General features: G+C 33.4%; 1 protein-coding gene across 1 annotated transcript in view; it reads left to right on the top strand.

Annotated features, from left to right (window-relative positions):
- Positions 1-14,550, top strand: part of LOC140440627 (O-acyltransferase like protein-like) — a 151,920-nt gene that overhangs the window by 20,973 nt on the left and 116,397 nt on the right. The window contains exon 2 of the mRNA XM_072530991.1: positions 2,617-2,752. Coding sequence (XP_072387092.1) covers positions 2,624-2,752 — 129 coding nt within the window. The 5' untranslated portion in view covers positions 2,617-2,623. The remainder of the gene's footprint in view (positions 1-2,616; positions 2,753-14,550) is intronic.

Raw genomic sequence — 14,550 nt, 5'->3', positions numbered from 1 at the left:
TGCTACCGTTGCAGAGGTACTGGTTAAAGAATTCTTTAGCCGATTTGGTGTTCCGTTGGAGATCCACTCAGACCAAGGGCGAAACTTCGAGTCAAACCTTTTCCAAAACGTTTGTAAATTGAGTGGTGTCAATAAGACCAGAACGACACCCCTGCATCCTCAATCAGATGGAATGGTCGAGAGAATGAACCGAACAATGGGTAAACACCTGTTTAAAGTTGTATCAGAACATCAAAGAGATTGGGACCAGCACATTCATTTATTCCTAATGGCATACCGCTCGGCCGTGAATGAAACTACAGGAAAGACTCCAACCTGCCTGATGTTAGATCGTGAAGTTCGTTTGCCCTGCGACCTAGAGTTTGGCTGCAGACCTTCCGAAGAACATGTTGCAAGCGAAGATTATGTCGACCGCCTGAAGTTAAGAATGAACAACATTCATGAACTTGAACGACAACACATCCAGTTAGCCAGTGACAGAATGAAAGATCAATACGATTCTCGATGCAAGAATGAAACCTATGAAGTAGGTGATATTGTTTGGCTTTATAATCCACAACGTCGTCGAGGCTTGTCTCTTAAACTGCAGAGACAATGGGAAGGTCCGTATGAAATTAAAAAGAGAATGAATGACATAATATACCGAATTAAGAAGTTGCCGAAAGGTAAACCAAAAGTAGTTCACATAAATCGTCTTGCACCATATGCTGGCTCAAATGAAACAGAAGAATCACGAACCCTTCAACATGAGATCAAAGATGACCGGCGACCAAGCTTTAATTAATTTATGTCACATTACGCAGGGAGAAAGAGTGCTAGATTCAGCGTGACCACAGAAGTTCAGCAGGATCTTTTTAGTGTTCCGCATAACGTCTCTCTAGCCCACTGTGTTGCCCAAGATCTTGAGATGACTAAAGGAATCTCATCCATATTTTATAAGAAATTCGGTCGTTTGGACGAGTTAAAAAACCAGCAGCCTAAAGTTGGAAGAGTACTGAGATTAGAAGATGGTCCTCGATCGTTGCTGTATATGGTGACCAGGAAGTCGTATACAGACAAGGCAAGCTACGGGGATATATGGCGTGCTCTAACTAATTTGAAGAAAATCGTGTGCAATTATGACATCAAGAATTTGGCCTTACCCAAGATAGGCCATGCACTAGAAAATCTGGATTGGAAGATTGTCAGAAGCATGTTTGAAGTGATCTTCCGAGAAACCGGAGTACGAATTACTGTCTGTTGTATTAATTCGAAGAGATTGTGTCTTTCAAAGTCTGTAGACTGTTATTTCTCCTTGAGGGGTTCATGCAGAGCTGGAGAGTCCTGTAGATTCCGCCATCCTGGGCCTACATATAGAGTTACTGATCGGGACGCTCAGATTTAAGAGGGGAGCAGTGTTACGAATATGCTTTTGGCATGGCTCATATAACGGTTATAACTCTAACAAGGCGTCAAGAACATTCGCGATCCATCGAGTGAGGGACAGAACAACAGGTCACGTAGGCGAATTAGAGGTGGGACAACTCCCGAATGTTCTGGAACTTAATACTATTGGTATATATATGACGCAATGTTAGAAGTAGAGTTAGTTGTTAAGATACTACCGAACTGTAAAGTTATAAATAAATATATGTATATAAATTCGAACCGCTCGTTTTATTTAATCACGCTACAGTGTGTTTGGGTACAAGCAACTAAAGTACTTTTATAAATTTGGGTATCACATGCAGCAACTTAAACTTATTCGTAAACTAGTTCGTAAGGTTTTATTATGCAATTTACAATTTATTTAAATTTTTCAATGGATTGTATATTTTATTATCTTTTATTTTGTGATATCGACGATTTACGTAATTTTAGTAAATTTTAATTGTTAGTGTTATTTTTTTGAATTTTGTAAGCTTTGTCCATAAAATTGTACTATTTTCAGTGACAATAAAGTCTATTTCTATTCTATTTTATTCTAAGTCAGTAAAATTATAATAGTATTACATGACTTTTTGACAAAAAATATTATGAATTAATTAAAAAAAAATAAAAGCTGAGTTTGCTGCACTTTACAAAGTGGACAGAACATAAGATTATAACCACTTGTATTCTTATAAATGTTTATGTAAATGTTACACGACGATAACGCACAGAATAAAATCGATTACACATAATTTAACGTTAAATTAATTGTTCAAACGAATATATCCTAAAAGAAGTTGTCACAAGAGTTGAATCAAATGTGCTGATATACTTTCTTACATGAGATCTAATACAAACTAGGCACATTGGAACGTTCTTTTGGTGGTTTCTGTACATTAAAATTTAAAAATGTGTGTATATGCTCTGTGGACCACAAACAGAAACCCGGACCACAAACAGAAACCCAGCGGAACGCGGGATGGCCACCCTTGCTCTAAATCGTTATTCTCCGTAGGTTGAGTTCTTCAATCCAAATAGTTTCATTATACCACTATAGTAGAACTGCTACATCCCTTTTTAGTAAAAACTTAAAGCGCAAAGATATATATTGCTAATGCATATATATTATTGCTTGATATCTTTTAATAATAAGGCTAAATTTATGTCTAATATTTAATAATATATAAAACAGATTTTCCTTTCCAGCCTAAAAATGTTACCACAATTATATAAAATGGCAAATTACACTCAATGTGCTGAAGATACTAGCAACTATTATTGTTCAGCACAAGCTAGACTAATTGTGCCATCTACAAATTTGGATACCATAAACCTTTTAAAGGTAAGTAATATTTTATGCAATTAAAAAAAAATTATATAATGTTGCACTTAATTTACGGTACTGAAGCGATAGGTCTACTTTTAATTCAACCTTTTAAAAATGGGATAGAATTATTTGGTGAAATAAACTCGTAAATAATATTACCTTAGGGAAACGGTTTGGTTAGTTAAGAACTGGTTTCGTTCCTACGGTTAACATAGAAAAAATGGTCAAAGTCTTCAATTCGTCGACGAATAATTTTAAAGGCACTTCGATAAACGGTTACCATAATTCGATATTATTGAATATTGTTATCGAATTTAGAAATAAAAGTTTAAGCAAAAAGTAAAGTTGGACCAAGAAAAAAGTGGACACCAACGAAAAAATTACGAATGTGTATTTAATCAAATAATAGATAAATCACTTTATATTTAACGAAATGTATTGACGTCTTCTTCTTGGATTCGTCTCTGATGTCTTCTTTAGAGCTTTTGAGATCTTAGTCCCCACCTGAACAATACTACACTGGTCACTTCTCATTGTACCACTAGTGATCGGTAGCCTTCCTAGAAAGACGACGGTAAATGATTTTTCGAAATTATATTTAGGTTTCGTTGAACCTGATACCATTGCCAATTATGGCCAATTTTTTTAGTATCTCTTCAGATTCTGTGTCATTATCCTTTAGTTTTGCTTTTTAACATCGAAGTCGCCTTCCGTATGCTCCTACCTTCGTCACCGTCTCTATCTACACTCATGGACAAAAATATCGAATATTTTGGAATTTTCCAATTTTTTTTGTAGTCACTATTATTTTAAAATAATTTTAGATTACTGATAATACTCATATAGTAGGCTGATGTACTTAACTGGTTTGAACTATTTTAATGTTTATTTTGACGTTTATTTAGTGGTTAGTGTTATTCGTACATTTTATCTTAAAAATCCTTCTTCATATAAAGGAAAAATCTTACTAATTCGGCTAGTTTTAGTTTACTTTATTAAGTTTAATTAAATATTGTTTTGATTTAACTAAGTTTAATACAACTATCCCACCAATTAGACACTGCGATGAAGTCCAATTAGCACATATTGTAATTTTGTACAAGAAAGGATATGCACAAAAAGGTATCGCACGACGTCTCAGTAGAACTGAATCTATAGTTTCGAATACTCTAAAAACGTACCGCGAAACAAGAAATTTTGTACGAAGGCCTGGTCAAGGATGCCCAAGGTGCACAACCGCAATTGATGACCGTTTTTTGGTTCTTGATTCTACACGAAATCGTTCATTGACATCGATGCTTCTCAGAAATGAGCTATTAAATGTTAGACAAGTTAATGTGAGTTTACAAACAGTTAGACAAAAATCAAAACAAGCAAACTTAAAGCCCAGACGCCAAGCCAAAGTTCCACGTCTTCTCCAAAATCATAAAGCTCGTCGTTTGGAATTTGCAAGAACACATATTTAGTAGAATATCGACAACTGGACAAACGTTCTTTTTACTGATGAAACCAGAATCCTATTATGGAAGCCAAATGGTCAAAACTACGTCTACAGAAGAGTTGGAAAACGATTCGCCAGCTGCAGTCTTACCCAGACCGTTAGTTTTGGAGTTGACGGCATAATTCTTTGGGAAGGTATTAGTTGGGAAGTACGTACCGCACTTGTGGAAGTGATTGGACAGAAGACTGGTGATTCTTACGTTTAGAACATCTTGCAAGATCATGTTTTATCATATGTTGGTTACATTGGATATGAAACATACACTTTAATGCACGATAATGCTCGACCACATGCCACTGCCATAGTGACTAATTATCTTGATGAGGTCCAAATTCGATGATTGGATTGGCCACCGTTTAGCCCGGATTTAAATCCAATAGTGCACATGTGGGATCATCCAAAACGTAGCATACGACAAAAAATCCCGTTCCAAATACGATAGAGCAGCTTCGGCTTGCTGTACAGGATGAATGAAATGCAATTTCCCAAGGATATGTCCAAAATTTACTTGCAAGCATGCTGAGAAAGATGTAAGCAGTAATAAGAGCTAGAGGGGGGAATACTCGTTACTGATCATGCACTTCTTTCAGTTAAAACGGCTTGTTTAAGCAATTTAAATTATCATTTAAGTTTAGAGTAAAATAACCTTATTTACCTAATATTAAACATTTATATTTTTCACAATTTTCTAGGTACAAAAACTCAAAATTGTTCATTAAACATTGTTAAAATAAACTCTATTTTACAATAAATGACTTGATTGGCCAGAATTTATTTTGAAAAAACAAAAATTTGAAAATTCCAAAATATTCGATATTTTTGTCCATGAGTGTATATACGTAATGAAGGAAGGTAAAGTATGACTTCAATAGAGGTAGTTAAAATAGTCAACATCACTCCTGTTATGATTAAGCATAATTGTTGTTAAAGCTTATTCAGTTTCTTTAATAGTAGGTAGTCTTTTGTTGGTATTTGGACGACCATATCAGTGCTTCGTTCTTAAGCACATAGCGCTTTCCAGCGTTTCCAGCACATAGTGTTTCCGAAAAATATAATTTTAATGGTTTTAAATATGAACAACGCACACTGTCCGGAGCATTGAGTTTCAGACACTTAACGTTTCCGTTTAATATATTCGAAAACAATATTTTACTGATGCCGACGGCTGCGTAATGAGTCGTAACCGGTTTGTAAGGATAATGTTAATTAGATGTCCGTCGTTTTCCCCTTGTTGTTTATTTAGGTCTTTGTTTGATTTTGATACAGAGTATTAAAAAAAAATAATTTTCAAGGCTATTTTGTCATTTATGCATGTGTTTTTATTGGTTTGTGACAATTAATCACGGAAGCGATAAACAATTAGGAATTTAATAATAATTAATAGGTTTAACAATTATTTTAGAATGAACAGGATTCAGTTTAAATATGTTTTAAATTTAATTTCACCTTCAGTTAAAAAACATACTACATTTAACGAAGCCATACATATCAAACCAAAAAGTATTTTTAAAAAGTAGAGGTATCACTTTCGTACAAAAGTCCTAATTGTTTATTACTTCCGTGATTAATTGTCACAAAACAATAAAAACACATGCATAAATGACAAAATAGTTTTGAAAATTATTTTTTTAAATACTCTGTATCAAAATCAAACAAGTTCCTAAATAAACAACAAGGGGAGAACGACGGACATCTAATGCACATTATCCTTACCAACCGGTTACGACCTATGTTTCGGACAGTGTGCGTTGTTTTTTAATTGTTTTATCGCAAGTCTGGCTACAGTCATATAAAGTCGGTGCATCTGTTCTAATTTCATACTCCATGATTTCCGCATAACCTTCCACATGTCTAAAGGAAAAGATTCGCTTTGTTGGATGTTCTTCTGGTCTACTATAATAATACTACTAGATTATTTGATTATCTTTGGAAGTATATCCTAACAAAACTTATGTTTGGATTAAACATCAAGACTACCTCATATCTAAAAACTGGATAGAATAAGTAAATATTACATATAGTAAAAATATTATGGCAATTACGTTTTAAAGTATTTTCATTCGAATTTGTCATTAGACTCACTAATTCACCACTGAAGAATTTACTGTAGACTTATGCGTATTTAAAGAGTCAGCAGAATTTGTAAATGGTAATATTGCAGGCCGATAAGACCGGATCGATGGAAAGATATTCAATCATCTCAGATATGCCGATGATATTGTTCTCATAACAGACAACTTAGGAGAAGCCAGAGTTATGCTACAAAAACTACAGCAAATGACCCAGAAAGTCGGTTTAAAAATAAACTATGGAAAAACAAAAATGATGACCAATCTCGTCCCCAATGAGCTAATAGAAATCGAAAAGTCGCCCATAGAACTTGTGGAAAAATATGTGTATTTGGGTCACGAAATAAGGTTAACGCAAGATAACCAAACATGCGAGCTACTCAGAAGAATAAGTCTGGGTTGGACTGCATTCGGAAAAATGAGAGTCGTATTTAAAACAAATATACCGATCCATTTAAAAAGAAAAGCTTTTAACCAGTGCGTTCTATCAGTCCTCACATACGGAGCAGAAACCTTAACTCTCACAAAAACATCATCAAAAAAATTTAGGAGGACACAACGAGAGATGGAGAGATCAATGCTTGGAATAAGCTTAAGAAATAGAATAAGAAACGAAAAAGTTCGTAGAAGAACCGGAGTGGAAGACATTATCGAACATATTACAAGGCAAAAATGGAGATGGGCAGGACATGTTGCAAGAATGAAAGACGACAGTTGGACAAAAAATTGCTGGAGTGGAGACCACGGGCTGACAAGCGAAACCAAGGAAGACCCCCAACGCGATGGACCGACGACCTCAAAAGAATCGTGACCAATTAGATAGTAGAGGCGCAGAACAGAAGCAGATGGAAAAGTCTAGAGGAGGCTTATGTTCAACAATGAACAACTCAGGGCTGATTGATGATGATGATGATGATGATGATCCACATGAGCTTAAGCAGTTCGTTTTTATGTGGTTATTCAACTAACTCTAAAATCAAAATCACTCTTTAGACTTAAAACTCTGTCATTCCCAAAAAGATATATTCGTTGCAGGAATCTGTTTAGAGCTTATATTAGCTTCGTCTTGCTTGAATTTTCTACGCGACATTTTGCCTTGGCATCCATATTAGGAAAAACATCAAAATTAATTTCTCCAATACCTAATCTATACTTTAAAACTTTTAATAACAAATGTTCTATGTGTTAACCCATTAACGCCAAAATTAGTTTTTTTTAATTTCAAAATTTAACTTACACACAATTATTATCATCAATGTTGCTTAGTAATATATAGTCAAAGTTTAAGTACACGTTATTTGATCGCTCATAATTAATTATTACATTTAGAGAGTAAAAACGATATAATTTTTATCCTAAAAACATTTAGCGATCCAAATAATACATTTAGTGATTAGTGACACGACAAAGTACAAAAAAGTCAAAATTACAGCATAGTGGAGTTCCAAGGGACAGTAAAGTAGGTTAAGAGAATCACTCAAACGAGGAACAATAAAGATAAGGACAAATATCTACTCAAATCTCGCTATCACTGATTTTTCTGATGTGGATATTCATCAAAATAATGATAATTTATCGTGCGATGCCTCATACAGCGATTTTAAAACATCTAAAGACCAGATCGAAGAATAAAAAGCAGAAAAATATGGAAAGAGAATATAAAACAGAAGTAGAAGAAAAAATAAAAATAAAATTAGAAAAGCAGTAAAATGTCAAAGGCCCAAGACCCAAAAAGATTCTCTAACCAAAGAAAATTCTCCCGTATCTCCAAAAATCACAAGTTATTGGGAGATATATCATATCGAATAGAACTACAAGCTGCAGAGCAGCAAGCAACCCTATACACCTGTGGCCCTCTACCTAACATCCCTGAATGGACAGAAGATCTACAATAATGCACGAATAAGTGATATGGTCACATCTAAATATAAACTAAAAGACTTCATTAACACAACAGTACAACAACACCTCACAAACAACCCTTCATACCTCACAAACTTAGCCCAAACTGAACAAAACCCAACCTCTTCCATACATTCCCAACCTAGTCCACACTTTCCAACTCTCAACTTCCACGCAACAATAAATACACGAAATAACTATACCAGTACATCTACAAACTCGTCCAAACAATAACATACAACAAAGGCCTCCCCTTAACCCTACAACAATCGCTATAAAAAATACAAATACAACAAACACACAACCAACCTCTAGCCGTTCTCTCCAATACAGAATTTAAGACATTTGCGAAGACATTGAGCGACTATTCTACCAATTTATCTTCTTCTTTCAGTGCCTATTCGTTCCGAATATTGGCAATCATTCTGGCTATAATTATTTTATTGACTGATGCTTTAAATAGATTCGTTGTTGTTGTGGAGAACCATTTCCTCAGGTTCTTCAACCATGATATTCTCCTTCTCCCAATTCCTCACTTTCCGAATACTTTACCCTGTAGGATTACCTTCAGTAATATGTATTTAGTGCTGTTTCTCATTATATGTCCGAGATATTCCAACTTTCTCCTTTTAATGGTATACATCACCTCTCTTTCTTTGCCCACTCTTCGTAATACTGTCTCGTTGGTTATCTTGTCTGTCCATGATATCCTTAGAATTCGCCTGTATAGCCACATCTCGAAGGCTTCAAGTTTTTTCTCCATTGCTTCAGTTAGTGTCCAGGATTCAACTCCGTAATACAATATTGAGAAGATATAACATCGTAGGAGCCTTACTTTTATCTCCAGATTAAGATTGTGGCTTTTAAAGAGTTTGGCCATGTTATTTAATGCACTCCTAGCCTTCTCTATTTTACATTTTATTTCCTGTGAGTGATCCCATTGTTCATTTACTGTTGTTCCAAGATAGTTATACTGTTTTACTCGGTCCACTGGTGTATTATTGATAAGTAGTTGAGCGTCTCTAACTTTATTTTTGCTGATGATCATAAATTTAGTTTTTGTTATATTTACTTGAAGTCCAAATCTTTCACTTACTTCATTTACTTTGTTTATCAGTTGCTGTAAACTGTTCAAACTGTCTGCAAAAATAACGGTGTCGTCTGCATAACGGATGTTGTTTAGGCGTTCTCCATTTAGAAGTATTCCATGTTCGCATTTTTCCAAGGCTTCACTAAATATTTCCTCTGAATATAGATTAAATAATATAGGTGAAAGTATACAACCTTGTCTAACGCCTCGTAGAATCTGGATCATTTCCGTTGGTTCACCTCCAAAATTCGTTCTTATTTATCAAAAACTTTAAAACTTTTAAATTTACTAGGGTGTGTAGAAGGAGATATGTATAAGAAGAGTGGTCTATATATATGGGATAAAATTGATAGAAGTAAAATAGATAACAATTAAGTAAAGAAGTATGAAAAAAATATTGAACGGAATGTGGCTAGGCTAGCAATGTAGGCAAGAGAATGGCCACTAGAAACTCAAGGATGGATACAGCCAATTTGCATGCCTTTTAAAGACAGTAAATCAGGAAAATATGTATGATGGATAGAAAAGAAGATATGAAAAATGAATAGGTATAATGAAAATTAACAAAGAAAACAAATTGAGGGCGCCAGAAGAGGGATACTACTCTAAAAAGAGTAACGGTCACTCTTACAGGTATCGTATACTGCTAATATTAATTAAAGTTGATGTAATAGACAAAAATGCTGTAAATGTAAAAAGGTAAGGAAATATTAATAAAAAATTATATGCAAAACAAATTCAAGTTTATTAAATATAACTTCTTAGATTTTGACAATCTCTACGTTACCCAAAAGTATATGAAAATTTCACAATATAATATTTTAAAAGAAATGTTGAAAACAACTATAACAAAAAGTTGAAAACTACACAGAATAACTCTGATATAGAGTGTACAACCTACATCTACGTTAAAAAAACAACCCTAAACAAAATAATACTAACGTTGGAAGAACGTATAGCCAAGTAAATATATTATACTAACCTACAATATGACCAACAATATTGTTAAACACCTCTAAATTCAAATATAAACAAAGTAATATATAAATGGGAACAAGCCAAGTTAAACAATTGAAACGGTCTATTATCCTGAAGGGATAATAACCAGAGTTAATAACGCAAGATGAAATATAAAAAAAATTAGTTAAGTAAACAAATAATGAAATAATTAAAGTTAATAATGAAATAAATGGTAAATACAAAAAAACAATGGAAGATAATCTCTGGGTAGAATTTGAGCTCAAACTTACCGATACCTTACACCAAGGGGGGTTATATTATTTATAATTTTATATATATATATATATATATATATATATATATATATATATATATATATATATATATATATATGTTATAAAAAAAAACTATAACTGTGGTGAAACAAGATATATATATATATATATATATATATATATATATATATATATATATATGTATATATATAGATATATATATATATGTATATATATATACATATATATATATATATATATATATATATATATATATATATATATATATAGTTCTAAAGCAAAAACCAACTGTCCTCCTAGGTGAAACAGTTGTCTGGAAGGATACTCCCGAATGGCTTCGGTGTCCCAGCGAAGTCCTTCTTGAGGTCCGAAATTAGCACGGAGCTGGTGCTAATTGGCTCAGTTCCGATGGTTACTGTCCTGCCCTACCTCTAGGTGCAGGCTGGAGAAAAAATGAGGGTGGAGTAGACAATACCCCCTGGCTTGTCCCAATGACCCTGATTCTTATAGAGTTAAAGTGGTACTCTCCCTCGGATGTTCTGAGGGAAGTTTATAATTCCATGGGATGTGGCTGAAAACAATTCCCCGTTACTTCTAGTCTCAATATTGATAAAAAGAAATCAAAGAAGTGAGGAAAGTTTCTTTCAGCATAAGAAACCGGAGCAAAAAGATAATTATAGTAGATGAAAAAAAAAACACATCCAATCGAATGTAGCGTGACCTTGCTTCACATAGAGTAAAAATGTAATGGCCTTGAACAAAATACTATATTAAAATATGAAATAATGAATCTGAATAATAGGATATACTACTGAAGGAAATTCTATGCATTAATTGGATTTTCTTTCGCTAACTACCACCTTTGTATCACTTCAAACTCTCGATCAAAAGTAAATTTTAATTCACAGTTTGTTAACCAAGAGCCAGTTTCCACTCCCCCCTAATCTCCTGTCATCTCTCTGGTTTGCAATGGTACCAAATTTAGATCAGAGTGACAACTTAAATTATTAAAAATACACACTTAATGAGCAAATGAACACTTAAAGTTAGACAACCCATACTACATCTCTGAAATTACTTTAATATAAATAGCAGTAAAAGTAACGACTGTTACACTAATCAAAAGGCAGCATCTCTATAAACATTTCAATGATTAGATGTCTACAAATTCCAGGCAAAACTAAAAGAAATCGCTTGAGATAACAAAATATTCATATCCCACGGTAACAATAAATCAACTAATATTCTTGGTTGGAAATCATCATGGCTATGCGGACCCTGTTGACTGCCGCTCTAAATAGTTCTGCACTACTGCATTTAAACCAATCCCCTTAAGTTCTTAAGCCACGACATTCTTCGTCTTCCCAAATTGTGCCTTGCATATTAAGTTACAATAATGAGTATTTTGGCCCTCTTATCGTCCTAAGTACTCAAGTTTTCTTTTTTATAGTCAACATTAGTTTAGCTTTAATTCCTATTCTTCTAGTAATTTCTGCGTTTGACATTGTTTGACTCCATGAAATTCGTAGTGTTCTTCTGTAACTTCAAAATTCAAAGTAGGCCATCTTTTTCAGATGCACTTTTTAAGTGTCCATGCTTCCAAGCCATAAAAAAGAGTAGTGATTACTTAACACCGAAGAATCGTTAGGCGTAGTCTTAGCCTTATATACTGACAACAAAGAAACTTTTTAAGTTTAACGAATGATGCACGTGCTATATATTTTTTAGTATATCTACAAGCTTTTGTGTTGAACCTTATCAAACGCCTTTTTAAAATCTACCAAACAGAAGTACATGTCCTGATTTATGTCCATGCATCTCTGGGTCAGCACATTCCAGACAAACAAAGCATCTCTTGTGCCCATACTATTTCTAAAGCCAAATTGTGTGTCACTAATTTCATATTCAAGAATTCAAAAATTCTGCTGTGTATTACTTTGAAAAATGTTTTAAGTGTGTGACTTATTAAAGCTATATCTTACTATGTCTTACCTCAAACAATTCTGTAAAGCTTGTTTGTTTTTACGCGGTTCCCGGTCAAAAAGTTCTTTAGAACCGTTGCCTATCATGTTACTCGGGTAGAATGGTTGTCGAAAGTGTTATCTGGTGGTTCTAGGCGAGAGTGTTCCGATAGTTCCGGGAAGTTAGTTTAAAAAAAAAACAGGTTAAACTAAACTTCTTCTAATCTGAAGCAAATAGGGATTTCTCTAACTAGCTCCAAAATATTCTAAGAAAAAAAAATTATATAACTGAAAATTCAGACATCATCGAACGAACGGAATGGATTATTCTAATGATATAATCAACCAGGAAAATTTTACACTAAATTGATATGCAGTTACACGAATCGCTACGCGAATCGTTACGCGAATCTTTATTGGGACCGTCACCATCATTTTACTCTTCTGTAATGACTATCTGGAATTGGAACTGCTTCCGAACGGAATCCTGGCGAAATATGATATATTCCATTATGGCGTTGAACTAAATAAAGGAGTCAAGATTATCTAGTTAATGAGGTGTCGAAGCGTATTTTAACAGTATAGTTAAAAGTTCCTGGAAAATAAATAAGGGTTTTAATAAATCATTATCGTATTTACTACCCAACTTCATAAACCTTAATAAAAATCCCGTGATAAGAAAATAGGTATAATAAATTAATAGCCTCAATTAAGTAATCTCTTATAAACTGACAATTTCACGTAAAAAAAGTAGCACAGAATCTTGGGAAGATATTCCCTAAAGTTTACCTAGCGATATGCAAATCTATATAAATAACTGTAAGTTAAAGTATCAAGAACTTTGAAAGATTTTAAAAATAGATTGTGCTAAAGTACTGTTAGCTACAGTTAGCTAGTACGGCGAGCTAAGCTTTTAAAAAAGAGGTTAAACTAAATTTCTTTTAAAATAAACCCAGTAGGGATTTATTTAACTAACTCCAAAATAATCTTTTTAGAAAAAAAATATATTTACTAAAAATTCAGAATAGCTTATCGACTAAAGGACTGAACTGAGTTTATATATCTAATTGATTAACTTTATTTATTATAAAAAATATTCTAACACTTTAATTTAGTTTATTAAAGTCTTTATTTAATTTATACATACAATATTCTTACACTTATCGTAACTACTGTAATTTATATTATTTATTTACAATATTTATTTCCGCGTTACAATTATTAGAAACTCGACTCGATTATATTTTCACACTGCCTCACATAATGAAAATTCCGTTATTTATATCAAACAGCCACTAGTTCTGGAATCCCTTCGAAGCAGGCGGATGTTGACCCTTGAATTGTCTCGAATGAGAGGGAAACCAGACCGGTTTCTAGCGGGTCGGAGAAAATACTAGAACAAGAGTGAGAATAACAAAATGTTTACAGGTTTTTAATATGACTTATATTTATCGTAACAGGACTTTGACTGTATCATAGAACAAACTGAAATAATCATTCAAATGACATAATTAACCAGGAAAGTTTTAAACTTAATTAATATGTCCCACTTCCCACAAGTGTTGATTTATTCATTACTTTCGATTTTTGGTGAATTTATATTTAATAACGATTATAGAGCAATATGAACAAAGCAAACATATGAAAGAACTGCGCTGTGGCGTGATTTTTGTTTTGGGCAAAACAGTTGTCCGAAAATAAATGGAGGGTTGTAACAGTTTCCTGGACAAATTATGTTATATAATGATATAAATAACTGACCACTTCCTTACAACCTCTTTTGGCAGTAAATTCATCAACTATATAAAAAGTATAAAAAACTGCCTTTTATAGAAGACAGTGGCAGGTTTTGTTGGTAATCAAAGCTTAAGACATCATCTTGTCTTCGCGAACAAGATTTATATATCCCTGTAATTTGGTGTTAAATATTTCAGCCTTCTATAAGTGTAGATAATTTTTAGTATCTTCATTGGCTTCTGCGGTAATTGTGTTGTTCAGGCAGTCACATGTCTGGCAAGCATCTGACCTGGGAAG

The sequence above is a fragment of the Diabrotica undecimpunctata genome, chromosome 5 (assembly GCF_040954645.1).
Source record: "Diabrotica undecimpunctata isolate CICGRU chromosome 5, icDiaUnde3, whole genome shotgun sequence".
Taxonomy (NCBI): Eukaryota; Metazoa; Arthropoda; class Insecta; order Coleoptera; family Chrysomelidae; genus Diabrotica; species Diabrotica undecimpunctata.
The sequence above is the reverse complement of the archived record's forward strand: the minus strand, read 5'-3'. Positions and strand labels throughout refer to the sequence as shown.